The 23,929-nt window shown below is 41.6% G+C and overlaps 1 protein-coding gene and 1 long non-coding RNA gene across 2 annotated transcripts; both read left to right on the plus strand.

The window, feature by feature from the left end:
• ISX (intestine specific homeobox) lies at positions 1 to 23,624 on the plus strand. The gene is made up of 5 exons (XM_068191101.1): positions 1 to 211; positions 7,778 to 8,014; positions 18,459 to 18,610; positions 22,461 to 22,577; positions 23,258 to 23,624. Exons 1-5 carry the CDS (start codon positions 40 to 42, stop codon positions 23,492 to 23,494), a joined length of 915 nt encoding a protein of 304 aa, XP_068047202.1. The 5' UTR covers positions 1 to 39; the 3' UTR covers positions 23,495 to 23,624.
• Positions 1,957 to 3,052, plus strand: LOC137475030 (uncharacterized). Its single transcript, XR_010999651.1, has 2 exons — positions 1,957 to 2,249; positions 2,317 to 3,052. It is a non-coding gene; the product is annotated as an uncharacterized lncRNA (long non-coding RNA).
• Positions 23,625 to 23,929: the final 305 nt, after the last annotated feature.

A 23,929-nucleotide genomic window follows, 5' to 3' on the forward strand; every position in this document is an offset into this window, starting at 1 on the left:
CGACAGCCCTCTGTGTCCCACGGCCACTTTGGCAGGAATATGACGGATCCCCGCGTGTGTGCTGGACAGAGGAAGCCCAGCCTGTCCTTTTCCATTGAGGAAATCTTAAAGAAACCTTCTGCCAGCACTGTCCCGAACAGTGAAAATAGGAACAGAAGTAGCTATGCTGAGAGACCTCCGTCCCTAAAAGCAGAGTCACCGGTGGCCTTTGGTAAGTGCCAGTTATAACACTTAATGAAAATGCTCCTTACTTTTTGATCCCAAAGGCTGTCAGGTTCAGTCATCTAGAATTTTAATTCTCTAACTTTTATAGGAATTTGGGATTTCCCTTATCAGGTACAAATCATTCATTATATATGCAGAAATAATATTTTTTTTAAAATTTGCTTTCAACCTCGCAGTAGATTGGACTCTGGGGTTTTGTACATTGTAAAGCCCCAATGTCATTGGAGAGGTGAGTATGCAACCTGAAAAGTTATTTCAGGTAGCTCTGTTCAGTGAGGAGTGCTTATTGTAAAAATACAATACATCTTTCCTTTTAAAAAATAATACTCTTGTTATCTGGTCGGGGTGGGGGGGTGGCGGAAGACAAATAAATGCATGCTGTAAGGAAAGGTATTCAGTCTCAGGAAGCAAGCCTAAGACTGCTGCATCTTAACAAAATTTTTGGAGTTTCACTTATATCAAGAGTTGACTGTTGTCTGGAATTATAGCCAAATCTCATATCAGCACCCTTTTCTGATAAATTTGACCACTCACCCTCAAGCAGAAGAAATGATCTGTAAGGGTAATGGTAGCTACAGGAGAATTAGAACCCAATTGCTGGAATAAGAAAAGAGAAATCATATATGTTTAATCATTTATTTTTATCATCATGGACACTAGGTTCTTTCATGAACTAAATAAAAACAGCTAGTAGAAAACTTGCATGACTTTGATTTTAGCAAACCAGCAAGTGCATTAGACTTTTTGACTTCAGTTTTCACAGTCTGGTTACGCTGGCCTTGAGTGAACATTTACCCCCACAGAAATTGTCTCCTTCTTTCGTTAAACAAAGAACAATGTCCCGCATTTTCTGAATTTGATATTTTTTCATCTTTTTCAATCTGCATTTTCCATAAAAAACAGATAAGTATACAACAAGCAGATCCACTTAAAAAATGACCTGTAGTTTTGGCGTAAAATTTTCACTCACCTCTCACTCAACTGCTTTCAATAAAGCTTAATGCTACACTTTATTTTTTGTAATATAGAGAGATGCTTTCATGGATCAGGACCCCATATCCCAGGATACTGGATGAGCCACACATTAGTAGGGGACAGACTCTTTTTCCAAAAGCCTGTCAGTCCAAGAAACCATTGCCTATTCATATAGAAAGCAAACAAGACCTAATGGTGAGGGAAACTACTCACTACTGTAACATTACTTACTGGGGTTGGACTCAAGCACCCTAACATTGACTCTTAGCCATGCTTTGCACAAGATTTGGATTTCTTTTCGTTAATCTGCGACACGGGATTTACTTGTCTCCTCACCATGTGGCAGTCAGCCCACCACTCACCTGACAGCATTGGGCTGAATATACCACTGCTGCCTTTGTGCCAGTAACTGTAGCTTTCCATGGACTCTTGTGTTTGGGAAAGAGAGATAGCATTTTTTTCCCAAAACCATAGGATAACTGGGGTTTTGGGGGACCTCTCCAGGTCATCTGCTCAAAGGAAAAGCTCTTCCAAAGAAAAAACAAGGTAGCTGGAGGCTTTGGCAAGTGTTGCTTGGCTGTTTTGCCACTGGTACTATTGGAGGACTGGGGCATTTGGAGATTTCCTTAAGCTGCTTTTGCCAACTGGAACTGGACAACCAGTCCTGAAAGAAGCAAGAACTTGGTAGTTTGTAGAGGACGTGTTTGATGCTGCTGCTGGTGCAGTGGGTCCCATGTGCCAAAGGTTGTGAAGGGGAGAAATGCTGCTGTGAGCTCTGGCAGTGTGGTTTTGTGAGCTGAAAGTCCTTTCCTGAGGTGATGTGGCAGTCACTTTGTGCCACTGGATCCAAAGTGAGACAAATACTACCAAAAATTCAGTCAGTACTTATTCACAACATGGGCCGCAGAACTGCATTTCAACAACATGAGAATGTTCTCTGGGAACAGAGACAGGACCTTTTTATATTAAGTCATTTCCACAATCAAATATGTTGACGCCCAGTTTTACTGTGTGTCTTAGCTAAGTGCAAGCACAAGAGTCTAGAAAGTGTGCATGCAGGACATGGTGCTCTACTGCACTGCCAGTGCAGCCTCACCCCAAGTTGCTCCACCTGAGCATACAGTCAGTTTTTCATCTTGAAAGCCACAGGCAGAACCACCAGGCCTTGCCTTTGGCTTTTCTTCACCACGTTCACACTAGAGAGAGACTATAGCTGCAGCAAGAGAAATATACTGACTCTTCTCTCCCCTGCTAGAAAGCAAGGCTGGATTCATAAACTTAAGGGAATGTAGAATATTAACTAATGAAAATGGTATATACATGTGAAGATTCACTTAATTGTTACGGAAGTGGGAAAACAGGAAAGCTGCAGAAATCTTCCAAAATGTTGTTGTACTTTGTTTTTGCAATTGATCAAGGAAGTTTAAAAAAAATGAAAACAAAACTTTTTTTCACTATTTGTTTCTTACCTAAGAATGTGATACCTAAATTTATTACCCTTTGCTTTCTGAGCTGAACTGTGATTTATTCAGATAAATTATGTTTCTTTCAGAAGTGCAATACTCTGTGCTGTACATCTTGGGATAATTGTTGTATTCCATCTAAGTCGTTCAGCTTCATGCCATATAACACTGTCATTAAAAAAACTGTATAAATAATCAGCCATATCTAGTATGGCTCAGTGCTGGCCAAGGTCAGGGAACTGAAATGAGCTAGGGAACTTGCTGGAAATTCCAGGATGGGACACAAATCCAGCTGCTTTCTCATAACAGTTCAGCAGCAGCAAAGAAGGAAGTACTACAGGTCAGGGTTAGTTATATCTTACTAAGGATTTTAAGAACATTCCCCACAATCCTATATGGTATTTATCTGAGCAAAGCTATGATTCATATGAGAGACAGGAAGATCCATATGGCACTACAGGCTACTGTAAGGTAAATACTGAGGCCAGAAATTACCATCTGATGTAGACAGTCTCAATACCAAGATCACACTTGTCCTGGAGTCTAAATCTAGTCATTATGAGCTGAGGAGATGGGTAGGACCAGGGGAGCAGAAGATGCAAAATGTCAGAAATGGTTGGACGTGGTGGTCTAATGTTTGGACTCGATGATTTTAAAGGTCTTTTTCAACTTGTGATTCTAAATGAGGGGTGCAAACCAAGATTCCCAAGAAAACCCATGGGTGCTGGATCAGATGACTTCTAGAAGTTGCTTCTAACAAATTATTCCGAGTCTCTGACAAAAAGGATGTTGTGATGTACAGTGCAAGCCTCTCACAGAATGGTGGGGCTTGATCACGTATGGGAAGATCTCTGGGCCTGACTCCTAAATTCATATGTTTTTGTGAGTGTAATTCCAGTGGGACTTGGCATAAGGAGTGTGCTGTCTTCTGTGAAGCATTTGGCTTTCCAGTTACAGTGTTAGTCATAGGGGAGTTCACTGAAAAAACACAACAGCTAGAGGACCTGGAGCTGCAGTTGTTGAAGCCTGTTTAAATCATTGAAAGACTCTTACCAAATTAAAAAACAAATTAATGACAAGAAGGCATTTTAGTATGCAGTCTGTGCTTTCCCTCTCAACCTTTTGTCACAATGCTTAGAAAGGGTAACCTTACCCTTTCCAAAGAAGACAATTAAACACCCAGTGAGTGCTGATCCCTGCCTTGTGCCAACTCTTTCATTTAAAACACAGAAGAATATCAGGCCTATTTCAGAAAAAAAAAATGTTCTGAAATTCCTGGGAACCCGATTTTAATGTACTTGAAATTACATCTGAAGTGATTGTTCATTACTCCCCTGGTTTCTGCCAGTGAGGTTTCACCAACAGGAGATCCTTTATCAAGTCAGGGAAAGGTTGGGATGAAAGTTTTACACCTGGGAAATTAATAGTGAAAGCAGTAACAGATATGGTAATTTCGTCATTCTGCCTGTGTTATGCTCCATCGTGTTAAGGATATGCAAATTAATAGGAATACAACCACGACTTCACACACAAATGTCAATATGGTGATCGTTCACCTTTTGCAACACTCCACCCATCTTTATCACTAAAGAGGAAACAAACTGAAGGAATCTAACTGAACAGATACCATCTGGCCAATAAGACCAATTCACCCCACCTATTGCAAGGAAAACCAATAAACCTGGAAAGCAAAAAAAAAAAAAAATAGGAAAGAAAGAAAAATATGTAGAAGAAATAGAAAAAAACACAATACAAATATGCTTCCATTTCTCAGTGATAAACTCTTCCCCGTTCACAGCCTTAGTAAGACCCTAAAATCATAAACCTTGTGCCTCCTCAGGTCTGTCTCTCTCCAGTGATTACACAACAAGGCTTAAATGGAACTTAGGTCATCTGAAATAACCTCCTGCTTTCAAAGTGAAACCCTACTATCTTGTCTGAAATTGTCCATCCTTTCCTATGCAACTGAAAGTCAAGACAAAAAGACCATTTTGAGCCACAAGTCAAAGTAATTTCTGTGCATGACAGTATTGACAGTAACAAGTATCTCATGTTGTGCTAGGCTGAAATGTCATTGACTTCTCTGGGGAAAAAAAAAAAAAAAAAAGAAAACTACATTCCCTGGAGGAAGTTTTGCCCCATGCCAGTTCATAGCTGTTTTTCAGAGCTCCCTGCTGGTGTCACATGAATGTGTACAAAAAAAAAAATTCAAGCTGGCCTAAAGAGGAACCACTTCAGGCAGGCTTTTTACTTGGTCAGAACAACAAACATCAGAGAAGGCTGCAATGCAAACAGGCCTGGGGCTCCTAACTCTCAGCTATATGCTGTAAACTCAGTATTGTCCACCTTCAATCTTATTATCCAGAAAAACTCCTTGATTAATTCAGAGGTTCATACTATGAGGTTCATACTTCTTTGATCTCAAACAACAGATCCTCCCACTCCTTTTCACCAGTTCACAGAGACATTGACATTTTCCAATCTGCCTGGAACTGTCTTCCATTTCCTCCCTGTTCTTTCTACTTCAGTCTGTAATTGCTCTATCTGTACTAATACATAACTTGTGCTCATCACTGAGGTGATGAAAAATATTGGGGAGGAAAGTTGTAAATAAAGAATAAAGACAGGTGAAAAGTCTTCTATAATTTAGGAAATGCTAATGTCATTCTTAGAAAGCTTTAATCACTCCCCATAAGAGCACCTTGCTTAGGTACTCTTACATATTTCATTACTGTAGGATATAAGCATCATCACTTTTGTAACATACGAATTTTCACAGCATCACATCTAGCAAAGGAGTGCAACTAGTCCTTAATTTAGGGATGGGAGACTACGATAGAAATCCTGGGCTAAGAACCTATGTCAATACTGATATCCTCTGATATCTGTTATTTAACCACTGCCTTATGCTAGTGACCATTCCCAGGTCTGTCCTTCTCCTTTATCCCACAAATATTATACAAAACCTCACCTGTCTTCTTACCAGAAAACTCAAAGTTAGTTAATACTAGAGAAATAAAATGAGTGCCATTTTGCACAATGTGCCTCAAATGCAGAGGTGGGCCAGGTTTTTAAGGTCCACATGAATGTACACATGTAATTGTGTTTAGAAGGTTACTCAGAGTTGGTGATATTTTAAATAGGTAACATTTGAACAGTTATTCCTTATTGAAATTAAGCTTTGGCTAGTTTTTGGAGCTCTTAACACTTCATTTTCTTCATGTAAGTGTCAACCCTCTATAAAACTGCTATTTTGTGAGCTTTTAGGGAGGGCAGAATCAGAATTAGGTACTTTGTCTCCAGATGTTATAATTATCATTGCTCCAAAGTTGCTTTCAAATAGACCTTGTTCATTGGAGAAAATAAATCTCTAACAAGTCTAAAAAGTTAGATGTTTTCCCAATGCCAGACGTGACAACATATATATATTATATATATATATATATATATACACACATGTAAAATGTACATTAAAAAGTGGAGTCTCTTCGAGTACAGCCTGTAGTGGTTCACACCTGCTGCCATTTAGATATGAGAAGGGAGAGGGGACCCCCCCACAGGTGCAGCAAACTTCAGAGCTCAGATGTGGGAAACTGCTCAGGAGTGCAGTCCATTACTACATTAGGATTTTAATGTTCTTTGGCAATAATAGCAGACAAACCTGTACTGTCATATTTGCTCCCAGGCCATGAAAACCTAAATTCCCCAATGGGTATATTATGTTCATGTGTTGCCTTTTACTCTGGCTTTCCAAGCAAAGAAATCCAGGTGGGGTGGAGAACTGGAGCAAATTTTAGATTTGCCATTAAAGCAGCACAAACACAGATGTCTTGTCTCTGAAGAGTCAACTGAGCCCTGATTGCTACTACCAAAGGCAGCACATCAAACATTCAGCATCAGGGTTTATGGCAAGGCTGTAATACAGAAAAGGGAGGTGGAGAGTGGGGTGTTTGGTGTAGCTATTTTGGGATGCTGACAGCCACAGACAGCCCACTGTCGCAAACTTTGAGGCTTCCCAGCGTGTTACATTTCAGTGCATGGCTTTGCAAGGTCTGCTTACATTCATAAGGAGGTGTAAAAACTCATACTACATTCATGAGGCCGGAGAAGTCATCTGGAACATCTTTGAGGTGCCCCTACTACACAACTGAGGTAACGGTGTTAGTAATAAGGCAACACTATGGCTGAAGAAAAATTGTGACTTCTGGGGCCAATTTCCTCAGCACGTGGGGTCAGGTGTCCTAGCACATGACGTGACTGGTTGCTGCTGAGGTTACTGTAGAGATTGTTTATAATGTCCATGCTCAAATCTAAGTTAATGTTACAGTTGCACTTTGTGAAAATAGGCCAACACCAGCTTCTCCTGTTTGTCCTGTCAACAAGAGTGTGCAGGTGATTTCACAAAGATGAGTTGGCTGTCAGTACCTTTCTAGGTATCACCAGCATCACTTGTCTAAAGGCAGAGAGGAAATGTTGACAGCTTGGACAAAGACTGCCTTTAGAATTGTCCAATGCCTAAATCAGAGGAGCAGGCAGCCCAGATGGAGAAACAAGGACAGAGGGACCTGAATTGAGGAAGATACTGACTTTTAGCCTATTCATCGGCCCATTTTCCTATAAGGTAGATGTACCTACAGGGACATTTTAAGAAAGGACCAGACTTTTAAAAGCATTTGGCATCCAGCAAATTCCATGGCAATCTTGTTGACAGATTTTCAGAGCAGCTCAATATCCACTTTGCTTCCAAGTTCTTCCAAAAAGGTAGCCACTAATGTGGATACTGACAGGGAAGCTGAGATTTCTCGATCTTTTGGTTATGTCTCCCTAGTTTTTACAGTCCTTTTTAAAAAATCTCTTTATAAGGACCATTGAAAGTTTTAAGGTGGAAGGAAGTAGAAAACAGGCAAGATGTGGGGGTCAAATTCACCAAGATTCTGTGTCTGCAACATGGGGCAATCTTGGCATTGAAGTACAGCACAGAAGGATTAGGGCCATTTGAAATATGATCTGGTTTGAATGGTACAATATCCAGACCACTTTTTTCATAGAAACTGAAAGGTGCGCTGAATGGTGGCTGCTTTATTCAAAGCTGCCTTGTGCTGTCTGCTTCACAGATTCCAGCAGCCGGAGTCAGTCTGACTGTGACTTACCTTCATCCAAAAGGCTTCTTCCCACCACATGTGCTACACCCATGGCCAAAGCAAGGAGGGTGCAGGCAACTCACTGCAGAAGACCTACTGCCAACCCAGCGTCCTTCCTGGGTGAGGACATGGGACGTGAACGTGTGGAAGGCAAAAGAAAACATGAGGAAGACCAGCTATGTGGTTTCCCAGTGGACCATCCACTTCATGGTGAGTGCCTCTATATCCAGACTTTCCCCTTCAATGCCCCAAAACACAGCTGTTTTCTTAGAATTATGTACCAAGCAACAGACAGCACATGTGTTTCCATTGGCTGAGTCACAGTAGATGGTCATAGCTCTTGGATGAGTCACAGAGACAGTCATTCTTGCCATCAGAAGACTGAAGAGCCACTATTTGAGCTAAAGTTCCAGCTCAGTCCCACCAACTCTACCAATGTTAGTGGTAGGGACTGCTTTGGGTGTTTATTGCCCTCCTGCTTGGGGTGTGAGGAGTTACCACATTCTGAGCCTCACTGCCAGGATTGTGCAATGCCCATTGCCTGGAAATTGTGCATTGCACAACATGGGGAGAGAGGCTGGTGAATAAGCTGAGTCAGCTCAATATGTTCTGTACACCTTGGACCCACTGTACAGGTGATGAAGAGGTCATCAGCATGCACACAGGCAAACTGGCGACAGGCAGTAGATCTGGTAGGATGTGTCAGGCACAATTTTCAATGCTGGCGATGTTGGTGAATATGCTAATTTAATTAGTTGTGAGCATTGGTAAATAGCAGTCTATCTCTTAGCCAAAGCACTGGACAATACAAATATCCTTTTCCAATATGTTGCACAGAGACTTTAGGCTAAGCAGGATAGGTGGTACCTGAACAAGACAAGTTCCTAACAGACAGACGGCAATTAATTAGCAGCATGTGAGTGACAAAAATTTCTCTAAGTTCTTTGTGTTTGAGGAAAAGTAAATACAGACATTCATACTACAATATAGAAAGCAGGTTTTCAGCAGCAGCAGAAAGTTGTTTTTGCATAGTTTGTTAATATTTACTCCAGGGAAAAGAAGGCATTTTATTTAAGTCTGTTGAAGATGGCAGATGTGGGGTTACTCAGCTGGCTTTCCTGAGATCCACACATCATCCTTGCTCCATACTCTGCAAGCTGGCAGGAGAAACAGCACTTTCTGTGAAACACGTTTGAAAGAAAATCCTTGTCTCTGCCACTGCTGCCATGGTATACATGAGTCTTGTGACAAGCTGCTGTCACCTCCTCCTCCTGCATGAGACAGCCATCAGTCTTGATGCAGGCAGAAGCCTTGTAAGATAACTGGAAATTTTAGCTTTTCTCTGCCCTGTAAGCTGCACACAACTCATGACAGCAGGGCTAAATCATGTTGCTTCCTCATAGAAGAGCCAGGGCTGTATGCATCTGGCTCTCAGAGTTGCCTCTGAGTATAAGAGTAGACTATTCACATATTCTCCGTATGAGGGAGTCTCCAGCCAGGAGGATCACACCATAGCTGGGAGGTGGCTATCCTGACTTGGCACTTAGCCTCATTGACCAGCACCATGGTGGGTACCAGTCTCATCAGTAAATGAGGGGAGGAAGCATGCAATTATCTGCACAAAATGGAGCCAACATGAGCAGCCCCCTTCAATGGCAAAGTGTATTTTAAAGACATTTTAAACAAAATCCCTCTGTTCCCTGGTCACAGTGAGGTTTTGAAGCCAAGCAGAGGTTTAATGAACTGCCATTTTCTAGGCTACTGGTTCCTGCAGTTGCCAAGCCTTTGATAGAAACTGGCTGAAGGAGGAGGGAGAATCCTAAAGCACTGGATTGACGTTTTCCCCGTAGTGTGCAAACAATGATGTTTTGGATCCTGTTCATACACTGTGTCATTCCTAGCAGAGAGCTGGAGGCCTAGGTTTAAAATACTTTCCTGTATCTCAAGTTTCAGCCTCTTTCTTCCACTTTACATTACAGAGGAAGAGCTGGAGGCTCTTTTTCTCCTGCCTCTGGCTGTGGCAGGTATCACCTTTCTCAGACAAAGTCAGCAACAAAACCTGCAGGAAGGGTAGACCGCATCATCCCTGGAAGCAGTCTGTAGTCCTGTTGATAGCAAATTAACTTCTGTTTATGCACCTGTCAACTGTGGGGGGCTTCAGACATGCTTTTGACGTGGCAGCTACAGGTCAGTTACCTTGTCGGCTCTGACAAGGCACCTTGGCAGTCCCAAGTGCCCATAGCATATCCATGGAGGTGTCCCCAGGACCTCCCTCACACCCACACCAGCGATGCCTGTTAGCACTCAGAGGAACAGCACCAGCCTCAGCAGCAGGAGACCTTTCTGATGTGAAAAGACATCAGAAGCCCTTAGCGGGGCATTCCCGCACTTCTCTCTCTTAGCACACATCTACTGATGTAAAACACCTTCATGGTTTGTGAGGAAGGTCCCTGGGCTCTATCTAGACACACATCTGTTTAGTTGTCAGGGAATAGAAGAAATCAGGTGTGCTGTACAATCACCTTGGAGGCAGGAGAGCTGGGCTTTGGTGCTATTTTTTATGGGAGGAGAAAGGTGAGGAGGAGGCTTCAACAGCAGCCTCCTTCATGGGCATGTGGTCTGAGATAACAAGAGCACTCCGACTGTGACCCTGAGTATGGGATTTGGAGCATATTTCCAGGAAACTGTAACAATTCCCTAAAATTTTTCTTTTCCCACAAAATGGCTTCTGCCACTAAGCGGTTTAGAAATGCAGTGTCATTTGAGCTAAATAGATTTATGCCCTTATCACAAACCACTTGCAGGAAGCAATGCCTCTTGTACTTTGAACTTAGAGGCTGCATTGTAAGCAAAAAAAGAAGAGGCCTCATATGCTAGAGACATGCTGACATTGGCATTTAGTTTTGCTAAACCCTTCTTTGAATTTGAGTGCCTTCATTCTGAATGCTGTATGCCTTCACCTGTGGCCTTCTGTATGGAAAGCTCAGCAGAGCTTTTTCAGAAAACCTGGATTCTTGGAAACAGCATTGATAAAGTCCATTTTAGAAGGAGAAACAGCTTTGATAAAATCTGTTTTAGGAGATCATTCTAAGGAAGGCCTTACTTTGAAGCTGCAGGTACAGGTTCTGTTTGGGCCAGCTTCTGTGAGATGAGTCATTGCAGTCCCTTTGCCATGTACAACCACCATCACTGCCAAGGTATTCAAAACGTCAGAGCAAGCAGGGCAAACTCTTGTGGTTGTTGGTCAGCCTCTCAGCACTTGTCTATGCAAACACCCAAATCCTGAGCTCCCACTTTCCTTTTAAAGACTTCTCTCTGCTCTGAGCTCCCTGGGACTCAGCTTGCCAGTTCAGAAGAGTAGAGCACTGGAGCCTGAGAGGATAACACACCCCCACGCATGCCTGACCTGCCTGCCTGCAGCAGCTCCTGGTAGAGATTGCCAAGTACAAGATCCCAGCCTAGTCTGGATCCTCTTGGGCAATCATTTTCCAATGAGCCTTTTACACTTGCTGGGTCTGATTGTATACAATGGGCAGGTGTGCACTGTAACCACATCCAAAGGCAGTGCCTGAGTGTGCCCTGCATTGCACACAGATAATGGTTCCAGTCTTCTGCTCAAGCAAAGGAGCAGTCGGTGCCTTGGAGAAGCTAGGTAGCAGCATCATCTTCAGACACAGGTGGATGTCTGGTCCTGTGGGATTTCTTCTCTGGGCAATAATTCAAGGACAGCATAGATCATGCTTCAATAAACAGATCTGGCTCCTAATTCCACCAGAAACTGAGGGATTCAGGCTGTGAAGCACACGTGATTCAGAGGTTCATGTTATTTCCTGCAGGTCAGGTCTTCATAATTTGCTGTAGAGGAGGCTGCCCTAATGAGTCAACATCACCCAAATATTTCCGTAGCGGAAACCCTCTGTGCCTTGCTGACTGGGAGCTCAGGAATCTTTTTATTAATCTAATTGTTTTATTGTTATGATAGCATCTGTGATCCCAAAGCATATTGATGAATTCTGGTGGCAATTTTCATAAAGACAGCAGAAAGTATAGAGATAATCTCAGTTCTGGAGGAAGTCCAGTATAAGTCATGTCCCCTCTGTACTGATGCCAGTTGCAGACGTCCTTAGCTCAATGTTTATGTTTTCTCTGAAGTCATAAATTCACTTGTACTGTTCATTTGTCGACAATATGGTCAAATCTGTGTACCCCTGTGAAACAGTATGGTTTATCTCTCACAGAACAGTCTTTTCCCCAATATGCTGACTTACCTTAATGCATTTCTGAATCACCCAAGAGACAATGAAGCACTGTGCAATCACAATCCCAGATAAATATCAGCTGCCCAGACTACACCAATGGGACTGTGAGAAAGGGCACAAGTATCCCATTGTCCTGCAGAACAAAAGGAAACAATTTTAAATGAAAAGGAAAAGCAGGGGAAAAAAAATGCTCATATATATAATTTGGCTGCCATTAGGTGTCTTACCAGCCTTTTGTTTATCTGTGTGAATAGTCCCTGCAGCCCTGTGTCTCTAAAGTGTAATGTTCCTCTGTATACACTTGGAAATGCCCCAGACCATTGACCTTGTTTTGGTGGGTTTACTTGAGGTATTGTTGAAGGCTGATTCTTTTTTTTTTCTCCCTCTTTGAAAACTGACTGTTTATAATGACACCCTGGATATTAAATGAAAGCCCGAATCCTTTACTCTCACCCTTCAAACTCCGTTCACATAGAAGTCTCAGTGGTACAAGTAAGCACTGAATAAAGGAAAGCTGTCAGCAGCTGGGGACTATCATAAATTCCTTTTGTGTTGTTTCTTCATGGGTTTTGGGTTTCGAGTTTTGTTTATTTAAAGCAAAGTTAACATTCAATGCTTTCCTCAAGCAGTCCCTTCTTTCCAGGGAGTTTTGGATCCAAAGGGTACATTACACAGGACCCAGAGGTTAATTTGCTCCTTCTAGTTGAGTCTGTATGGTGTGACCATTTGTAAAGCTGATGGCACATCATGATTAGTTTATTTCAAAGGTCTTAATGAGTATTTATTTGCTTCTCCAAAATTGTCCTAGAACTTTTTATCAAAGCCCTGGGATATGATACTGTTTATTACTGTTCTTTGAAATTGAGGGCAGGTCTTTTACCTACTGTTTTAGCAAGCCCTTACGCTTAAAGGGGAAACAGCAGAGGCAGGGATGTAAATAAACATTCCTGATTAGTGTCTAGATGTTTGCAGGTACAAATAATCACAAAGAGCAGGAATAAAGAAAAAAGCAGGTTGTCTGTGCAACCTGCAATAAATTCAGCTTTCTCCCTGTTGCAAATGGCTGGTTTCTCACAAGGGTTTTGGACCAGAGAGTGGTGGGGAACATGTTTTCTTTGGTGAGAACCATTATTGGTTTAGGCTGGCCACTGCTTTTAAGGTGAGATTTGACTATGGCAAACATTCACTGAAATGAATGTGCCAAGTGTCAAGCTTGAGATTTAGCTGTGTGGGCAACCAACACATGCATCTACCGCAAATCCACATTGGCCTGAAGGAGTTCATGAAGGTGCAGTCCCTTTGGCCTAGGTACAGATCTGACAGCTTGCTTCATCCTTCAGTTACTCTGCTGACCACTGGCTGTGCCAGAGCTATGCACACCATCATTACAGGCAGCAGCATTTGTAAACACTGTCATCACTTTTCTGGCAGACAGGAAAGGTCAAATTCACCAGGGACTCAAGGTTGATGGTGAGCACGATCCTCCACAACAAACTGTCCGCATGAATGGTTTCATGTATACTGTCTACTACTTGCCAACTCCTCTGACAAGCAGACATAAGAAACTCCCCTGACCACCACTGTACAGCCTGCTTAAACAGGTTTCTAGCCTGGTATTTTTGGCTCACACCCCTTGAAGTCTGTACCTCTCTGCATTTCAGTCTTGATGTCAGGTGATTAAGTGCCATACTCAGTGCCAGGGTGGAAGCAACTCTATATGAAGGAGTTTTGGACTGAAGGGAGGAGGTCAAAACTTAAAAAGTTCAAGTTGTGCTTCTCTGAATTAACTTTGGCAATGCCTGAACAGGCAACTGAAATGCTGTGTTTCACTAGCAGGAGGCTCTATCTGGAGCACATTGTACCCATCCAATTAGGATCAGTCTCACTGGCTATGCCAGTCCTTCTTAGGCTGAAAAACCACTTTAATAAAGATTAGCTACACTGCAATACTCATGCCTAAATATTGCAGTACAAGCTGTTTTGAAAGCCATGAGCTACCTCTTTAACTAGGAGAGGTGCTGCCATGGGCACATCCCTGTATACAGACAAGCAGGTTTTTTCCTGATGCCATCAGCACTCTGTAATAACTGGAGGTTTTTGCTATGGGGCTGTCTGCTGTGAGCAGAATCTCACCACAAGAAGACAGCATTCAGAAAAGCCACGAGAAGAAACTGGCTGGGAGAGCCACATATCTGAATTACAAAGAAGAGAGAGAGAGAGAGATATAGGAACTTCTCTGAAAAAGGCAAAAAAGGATGAAACAGAACCTAACCAGATATAATGGGACTCTTTTTCAACACACCTGAGTTTCTTTCTGGGAAAAAAAAAATTATGCAGTCAACTTTGTTGCACAGAGAAAAATGTATTTCTGAGGATATATAGCTAAAGCCACTTGCTTGCTTATGTAACTGCTTTCTCCTTGTCAAAGAAGAAACAGAATCTTTGGACCTGGCTGTTGCATACTGTGAGAGGGTTTCTGTCCAGAAATTACAAAGAAGATTGCAGGAAGATAGATTGATCCTACCAGGTTTCATCTCTCTGGGTTACCTACTTCAAGGCAAATATGTGCTAGTACTGATTTCCAGCCCTTCTCCTGCATTTTTAATTCCTTGTCCCTCCAGTGTTTGGCTGAAGTAGGCTTGATACAGTCCTAGCTGTTACTGGGGTAAGTGCAAATGGGGGATACAGTTGCAGAGATCTCCATGAGGCAGCATTTTTCTAGCTGGTTCAGATATGCAGCTAAGAAACAGCAGTGCAAGGTGTACCACAGGCTATTTGCCTACTACAGAATGTAGTCCAGAAGAAATTTGTGCCAAGTATAGCATCATTGCAGCTGTGCAGCTTTTACTTTACAAATTGCAAATGTTAACAAACTTTTACAAGGTGCAGTCATCAGTATTGATTTGCTCATACCTCAAATTTCTTGAAACTGTGTTATACTGGACAGTGGAAATAAGCTGCAAAATGCTAAGCTAAAACCATGTATATAAGCAATTGCAAATCAGATGCTTTGAGCTGTACTTAGTTTAAGGCCTTAATATCCTAAGCTTCCTTAATTTTTAGGGAAGGAATGATGGGGGGACTTTACTTCATATGGTTATTTGGAGTTCAGAGATTACATAACAAAATAAATTGTGAGAGCCCTCTGGAGACTATCTTGTCCAACCCCAAATCTAAGCAGGACCAGTTTAAATCGGGTGGCTTAGGCTTTTGACCAGTCAAGTTCAGATTATCTGCAAGGTCTGAGACTTCACAGCCTCTCCTGGCCCACATCAGACTACCCTCATTATGAAAACATTTTTTACCTATTATGTAACCAGAATTTCCCTTGCTGCAACCTGTAGTCATTGATCTCATCCTTCCACTGTTCACTTTCAAGAAGAATCTCTGTTTCTACAAAGTTCAAATGTTCCAACTTGCTTCAAGTCTGACCTAATAATAAAGCAGATATGCAAAGGACAAATGAGCCTGATACTGAATTTAAAGGAGCTATACTGCTTTATCAGCTTGTAGAATCTGGCCCTTCCAATGTCAACAGTAAGGCAATGTATAGACAGCTGTATCTCTAAGCATCTGAAAATGCTGACACATTTAGCTGCCTCGTATTTTCAGGCTTGGCTTCAACAGCCAGCTAACCTGCAAATGACTTTCACGGAGTATAAAAGCACACTTGAATATCCCCAGCTTTTACATAAAAAATAGCTCAGGAAACTCAGACAGAGTCTTATTTCCCCAGAGACTCTAGAGCCACATTTGAAAAGCCAAAGTTACACTTCCAACACTTCCTAGTCTTACATCTTCCACACACATTCTTTATTAGACTGTAATTCTGAATGCTGTTGTTTGCTATGGGATCTCTAAGCTGAGGTCCCAAGGCAAAGGGAACTATCAAAGCTACAGTCAGAGAAAGTTTCATCTTGCAAGAGAAAATGTTAACATAGAGTCCCAGATTTTTTTAATTTCTTAATAGTTTTCTTTTAAATTTAAAATAGAATGACTGATTACTTATTTTAAAAAAAAAAATGTTTTCTATATTCCCTACTGGCAAAAGTCTTTATTAGTTCACAGGAGTCTATTTTGTTAGCAATTTAATTTAATATATAGTCAAAATCAAAGTTTATCCTTCAGTCTCTACTGGTTCATAACTGACTTTATGTTACTGTATTTTGTTCAATCTGATGAGTTTCATCTTTGCAAAGTCTGGTTTCAGTAGGATTGACACTTCTGAGTACTGTGCAGACCCTCCCCTTACATTAGAGTCTTGTCTACAATACAGTTCACCTTTCCAGAAGGAAAAATATGGAGGATTTGGAGTGGACTGATAGGGATTTCTTTTGCTCATCACCAAGTTATCTGGGTCATTTTCATACCCAAGAAGCTGGCACGAGACACCAGAAACTCATGTGCCTGTTCTCTCTGAAGCCACACTCTCTAGTCCTGGACATTTCTCAGGTGCCAGCAGGACAGAATATAGTAAGCCATATAGTAAATGGGAGGTGAAAATCTTCCAAACAAGAAACAACATTATGAACTGGGAACCCTGACTTATTTACAGGGGATGTAGTGTCCTAAGATTTCTACTGTCAGCACTGATATTTCCCTTTTCTTGCATGTAGCAATAAACCCCCTTTACAGTAATCTTTTGAGAAGGTTCAAGTAAATGTAATCAGGGCTTCTTAGGAGAAGGTGCCCTTTATACCTTCAGTGTAAATGCACACAAATATTTCTCATTTCAAATCTCTGCCCCAGTAGTGCCAGCAAGATTCAATGGAAATAACATTTTTCTCTTGAGGCTGAAGCTGGTGCTGCAGTTTAATGAGTAGTACTTTGATAGGCTGGTGGAAAGTCTAATGATATGGATTTAACTGTGTTGGACATCAGCTTTATTAGGCTGTTCCTGAGACATGGTAGTATTGACAGTCATGATAAATGATACTCCTCAGTTATTCTTGCATGAGTGGTTTTCTTTCAAAGTCCCCAAAAGGTTTAGAAAAGATGAAATATTCAGAATGGTATTGTGTCTGGGCTCTTTCCTACCAAGCTGATGAACAAAACATTTTAATTCTTATTTTCTGTGTCAACAAAGTCACAATGAGGTTTTGATTGCAGAATGAAAAATGTCATTTTCTGATTGGAACAGAGCCTGCTTTATATTGGCCTAGATGTTTAGTTACCTTTTCACTATTTAGCCCTCCAAAGGATGCTAATGGCTGAACAAAAGGGGGAAAAGCTACCAAGTCTTTTTGAGGGCTAAGCTCACCTTGTCTGGGTAATTGTTCCTATTAGAAAGAGCATGCGTCTAGTTACTTAGTATGAATTGTTAGTTGTCATCAGACCATGGAAGACCAAAAGCAGCCATTCAGAATAGCAACTTTCTTTAACAACATGGTTTCATTGACAGTTACTTCAGGTCACTGAGTAGCAAGCTCATCACAGTCAGTAAAATAGTATTAGAATTTTTATGCACCCATCAGATGCAGTTTTCCAAGCTCAGTAGAAAAAACCCTGTGATTCACAATGCTTGGGGTATGGCTTTTTGTGCTGGTCACTCATTGTCAGCTGGAAGATACTCCATGCATCAGAGAAGATTCCAGCTTTGGAATGAGACTGAACTCCACATTCTTCAGCTGCTTTTTCCTCTTCTTTGCAAGACCTTCAGCATAATTTCAGAGGAACTGAGACCTCACTCTAACTTACATCAAGTGCTATACAGAGTTCACGATCTAAATAAAATATCTTAGTGTAGGAGGGCATTTTCAAAGCATGATACGAGTGTTTAGGGAAGTACTTTTTGTGATCAGACCACAACAGGTGAAGCAATGGAGCAGTCTAGGAGTCTCCTTAGGAATTCACAGCACCTAAACTTCTGTATGGGCTTTAAGGCCTTATTCTTAAGGTTAAGTTCTTTAGGTTAAGCTTGTTTAGAAAGTCCCACACCACAATGTATAGTCAGAAAAAGACCTTTTCTTTGCAAGAGCAGAGTTAAACTGCTGGCTATCCCTGCTGCTGTAGGAATGGTATGGGAAGAGAACAGCATTCAATCAGGGGTCAATGGTTGGTCCAACACTGAAGGACTTTGGTGACAAACTCATTGCAGGGCTAGTGTGGTTAAAATACATAGGCATTTGTAGCTGTTAACATGCAGTGGATCCATGGAATTAGCAGTGCAGATGGACACTTTTGACTCATTCCTTTAATGATAAAGGAATGCATTCACGTTGTCTGCTAGAGAATGTCAGGAGCCAGTCACCTATGATAAGTACATATCTAGAAGGAGCTGTAGATGCCATCCCAACTGCAGAGCAATTTACAGAAATTGCTGCATCTCTGAATCTTCTTGTGGTCCTGTAACCTTTTCCTGTAAAAGGTAATACACCTTTCCTTGTTTTACACAGCTGAGAGGAAAGGGAAACGAAGAATCCGGACAACGTTCACAGCTGAGCAGCTCCAGGAACTGGAGAAAATTTTCCAAGTGACTCACTACCCCGATGTCCATATTCGCAATCAACTGGCAGCAAAGATAAACCTCCCAGAAGCCAGAGTTCAGGTACAGTGTGTCTCCAAAAGGCTATGTTCACTGCAATTCATTCATTATTTGGAGTGCATTCTTAATAGTTTATGCCTGGGTGGCAATGCTAACGAGAGACGTGACCTCTCTCTTACCCTACAGACGAGGCCACTGACACTGTTCTCTTTTTACAAATAGGGAAAGAAGTATTTTTTGCCCAGCTGTGACTAACCACATGGAATTAATCAAAGGGTTAACAGAAGCTCTGAGCATACTAAATGCATAGCAGATAGGAGTTACAGATGGTTATGAGTAACCTGTTGGACTCTGTAGCAACAGAGCAGTCATTTATGAAAATATTTATTAATTATTTATCAACCATTTATAGGCTAATATTCATCCAGTACAAACTGTCATCCATATCCCTCTTCCACAGGGTCTCAAAAAACATGAAAATAGTTGCCAGAATGGAAGTGCTTCTTAGTGTTCTGTATTTCAATATGACAGGCTATAAATGCCCTGGCTATAATTTCAGTGCACAGAAACTAATCCGGTTTCCCCCAGTTGTAATATAATGTTGCTGACTGAGCTAAAAATTTACTCCAAATTCTTACTGCATAGGAAATCTGCTACATTAAAATACACATACCACTCTGTATTGACATTTGGTGTTGCCTACCAGGCACTGTAGTGACGATTTTTTCATGGGGCAGTTTCTGCACTTGCTGTCATGCTATAGTCATTGGTGTACTCCTTTGCATATATCCCTCTCTAACAATCAAAGTTCGACACAGAGCTGTTTATTGACTATGACATGCCTGGGACCATTGACTAGCCATGATAATATTGCTTCATCGTTAGGTGACAGGGAGAATTAGACCTGCATTGCCACAATATGCCTATTAGTAATGCCAGTACTCCAGCAATGCATTTCCATCTGCATAAAACACAGGCTGAGCTGCCAGTCAGTGTTCTCCACAGAACAATGGATCACATGAAAGAACAAGGCATTTTCCCATTTAAAAAAAAATTGTTTATGATCTGTATGGGGAAAAAAAAGAGTTATTATGGGAAACATCAACCTCAGATGTAAATGAAAGAAGTAAAAAGTTCCTCATGTATGAAGTGCAGATGGCAAATTCCCAATGCAGACAGTGTTATACATGACACAGGGAATTCTGTCTTTGACCTCATCCTGGCTGATAAAGGGAAATCAGCCACAGAACTAAAAATTAGCAGTAACTTAGGTTCAAGTTACAAGTTATAGTTTCAATTGACTGCATTTGTCGCCCAAATGAAATTGCACACAGAGAATTTGTGTGTGCTCTTGCTACTTTGAAATGGTTTTGAAAAAGCTAAAAGCTTTGTGTAAGTTAAATCACCTCAGAAATATAATTTAAACATCGGAAAAGTGAACAACCACTTGGTAACCAAATGAAACCCTTCATAACTGTGAAAAATCTTGTGTCTTCCAACCAAGAAAAAAAGTTTTGATTTCTGTGAAACAGCTTAAATGGATAGATGAAACTGTGTAACTGCATGTGTTGCATGAAAAAAAATAAAAATTCTGTTTAAGTAAACATGAGAAACAAGAAATTATAAAAATAAATAAGCAAAGCAGGAGGGTGCAGGCCAAAGCTTTGGTCAGAAAAATTAAGGATCAAAAGCTCAATAAAAGTCGATTAAGAACAAAAAAAAACCCCAAAGTGATCAATTATATTGATCTGTTACTTTATAGAAACAGTAGGACTTTCAAGGATAATGCATAAATGGCAAACATGTCATAATTTCTTCTCTATCCTTGGAAATATGTCAGGTAACACTTTCTATAAGGATAATGTTGAACAGCAGCTGCTACAGACAGTTATTTTTTAATCTACACATCTAAGTAACTTACTTCCAGTGGTTCTGAAGAAGCTGCTTGAGAAGCAATTTAGGTCATCAGTGTTGATATTTAATCAGTTCTGGAGCATGAGAGACATTCCATTCCAGAGCCCTTGAAGAAATCTAATGTGTCAGTATTTAAAGGTAAACAGGCCGACCAGATAATGATTGGCCTGTCAGATAAACATTGATTTTTGGCAAAAATTGTGAAAAGAGATATATATTCTGTTAATGGAGAGTTAAAGAAAAGATAACGTATTTAATGCTTATCAGCACTGGTTCATGAAAATAGACACTGCCAAACTCATCTTCTTGTGGTGAGATTTTTAGTGACAGTTTTAAACTGAAAGAAGGTAGATTTACTTTGTGTATAAGGAAGAAATTCTTTATGGTGAGATTGGCAAGACACTGGAACAGATTGCCCAGAGAAATTGTGGGTGTCCCATCATTGAAAGTGTTCAAAGTCAGGCTGAATGGGGCTTTGAGCAACCTGGTCTGGTGAAATATGTCCCTGCCCACAGCAGAAGCATTGGAACTGTGTCTTCTTTAAAAGATGCATTCCAACTGAGACCAGTCTATGGTTCTGTGTATTTGGCTGATAAAGGTATGATATCTGCAGTAGACAGAGCATGAGGTACAGGTTTAAAACAATAAAAAGGACTCACGCTGGGTATGGAGAAATCATTTTAGACATAAGGGTGCTGGAGAGCTGCTTGGGAAAAAAAGAGCAGTTTGGTGTGAGGAGTGTTAAAATCTTTGCCTTTAGTTAAATAAAGTAAGTCCATGAAGTGAGAGCTTTATCCCATGTGCAGATTTTAGAAGGAGCGCTTCAGAGACTGAATGATGGCTGGAGTGCCACCTTTGCCCTCTGTCACTCTGCGAGTGTTAAATGGTGCTGTTTCACCATATAACTCCTGCATGGTAGAAAGGGAATGGAAAAGTTCATACAGACTAAGCAGTTTCCAGACACCTGCAAACCCAGATAAACAAAACTGTCCTCTCAGTAACCCCAGCTACTTCTAACTATCAGCAATATAGCAGCTAACTATCAGCAATATAGCAAAGGGCTCCTGACATTCCCATTACCTCTTGGGTGAGAGATGCAGAAATAACTGAGCTGCTCATTATTTGGCCAAAAATACATATGTATTTACATCAAATAGCACCTGTCTTCAATAACCAATACTTTGTGTCCATGTGAATCACTTGCTTACATTCAAATAGCAAATCCCTTAGCAAGCTAGAAACTACAATTGAAGGGGGTTTCAACTTTTCACAGCAGTGCTGCAAGATGCACAACTGCAGCTGCACAATAAATAACTTTATACCTCTGCCAGAAGGCAGACTGGTCAAATCAGCTGACAGATGAAAGGAACTCCCCAGAGAAAATTAGTTGTCTGCTTTCCAGTGCAAAAGATATGGCCAACAGCATACTCGGGTTGCTGAGTGATCCCCTTGGGTCTTTCACCTAGGTCCCTTATGTGAATTTCCAAATGCTACCAGGTAAATGTAGGTAGAACCCTGTTACTACATCTCCACTGGGGACACACATTTATTGCAGCCCAGCAAAACATTTAGGTGGATCTTTTCCCAGTCTATTCACTTGGAAACAGGGTGGAAGAGCTCTGTCATGAGATGTCACACCTTCTAGGGAAAACAGAATGCTGTGGGCATTGACCACTGCACAGCTTTGTCTGCAGAAGGATCTGCTTTCCCCACAGAGCCCTGTAAAACCTACAATATTGTCTTTTCTTGAACAGGGTGATCCTATTTCTTCTGAGAGCCACAACAGAAAACAGGGTATCATGGTCCAGAGATGCCATATGCTATGCAAAATGTGAAAAGTGTTCTGTCAAACTCAGTGGTTTACTTTAGATTTGGCCCCTGGTTCTGCTGAGCTGGATGTTTTCTAATCCTCAAAGTTTAGGGAAAGTAGTTGGCTGTGAGAAGTTCATCCTTCATATTCTGTTAATTCCTGTACCTTTTCTTTCTTGCCTTTTTCCAGATCTGGTTCCAGAATCAGCGAGCAAAGTGGAGGAAACATGAAAAGTTCAGCAACTTTGGTGGCCTTCGCTATCTGACAGAAGTTGATTTCGTTCCTGCCCCCAAGTCAGATATCACAGTGAGTATTGGACACTTTGTGTCAAAGCCATTGAGGGAGAGTCAGCTATCCTTCACCAGGTAATCACTTCATCAGTAATTCCATGGGACTATCCCAGAGAAGGAGCACTGGAAAAGACAAAATTGGCAATATGATGACAAGAAATCCCACCATCAATCCACTGATCAAGTAACACATTTCTTCATAGAATTAAACCTAAATATTCTGTGAGGTGCCTCTTGTAGAGTGGTCCTTCCCCATTTTGCTTCTAAATCACTTCCCTGTAAATCATTCTTTGATTCAGAATGTCTTTATAATCAGAAATTTCCTTAAGAGGACGACCTAAGACATTTGCAGCTACAAAGCCATGTTCCTTTACAGACGGAATCTCTTTACAACATCCAGCCTTGGTTAGGCTGACCAGTACCTTGACGTATGCTTTAGTAGTCCAGTACTGTTATTTTTTTAGGCTGCCACACAGGCTCTTTCCCTGACAGGAGTTTTTTCATGGCTAGAAAAAAAGAGTGTTTTGCTTTGTGTCCTGGGTGACAACACACCACACTGGGTTTTAGGAAGTCTGTTTTTCTAAACTTTTCTTCTTAATTACTGATCACCAGGGAAACAAATAAGATTGATTGTAACTTTCATCTAAATAGAAGTCCATATTGATTGACCTGAGACTACGCTTTTATTCTTGAAAGGCTCCTAGCTCGATGCCAAGAAAGCTCTCTGCTTCCTATCCTGCCGTGGGATACTACTCACCACTGCAAGGACAGCTGACAACTGCCTGGCTGCCCAGCACACTCTCCTTTGCTCCCCACCACGTGGAGCTGCTGTCTTTCCCAAAACCATACTTGCTCTTCAATGTCCAGCCCCCTTACGGCTCACTGCTACCCCGCAAGTTGGAAAGGAGCAGTATCTGTGCCAGCTCCTCATAGAGGAGGACATGGGGCACTGGGGAGCTTTGGGGATGCCTTTCTCCTCATGTCCTCCGTAGAGGTGTGCAGTTCCTCTCCTTGAACAAACCTGCTGGGATGATGGGTGGCCGTGGTGCCAGGTCACCATGCTGGAGGAGTGCTGCCAGGAATTGCCACAGCCAATGGATGTGTGCAAGAGGCACCAAGGACCAGAAAGGAGCTCCTCATCTCCCTGAGGAGCAGCACACTCCGTGGAAACCCAGCTCTTCAACCAAGAGCCTCTCCCCAGTGGGACAGTGCACGAAGCAGCCCTGTAAAGACTGGGATTTTACTCGGCTGTGAGTCATTGGATGACCCTATTGCACCAAGGCCTTGGGGCAGGAAAGATGCCTGGGATGAAGTGTACATAGGCCTAAGGTCCACCCAAAAGTGCTTTTCTCTGCAGGTTTTGGTCAC

This window comes from Anomalospiza imberbis, chromosome 5, assembly GCF_031753505.1.
Source record: "Anomalospiza imberbis isolate Cuckoo-Finch-1a 21T00152 chromosome 5, ASM3175350v1, whole genome shotgun sequence".
In the NCBI taxonomy this organism is placed as follows: Eukaryota; Metazoa; Chordata; class Aves; order Passeriformes; family Viduidae; genus Anomalospiza; species Anomalospiza imberbis.

Coding starts and splice junctions, on each gene's coding strand:
- ISX (XM_068191101.1), top strand. CDS start 40: ATGACGGATCCCCGCGTGTGTGCTGGACAGAGGAAGCCCAGCCTGTCC. Junction 18,611..22,460: donor TCCCAGAAGCCAGAGTTCAG/GTACAGTGTGTC, acceptor GCCTTTTTCCAG/ATCTGGTTCCAGAATCAGCG. Junction 22,578..23,257: donor CCCCCAAGTCAGATATCACA/GTGAGTATTGGA, acceptor TATTCTTGAAAG/GCTCCTAGCTCGATGCCAAG.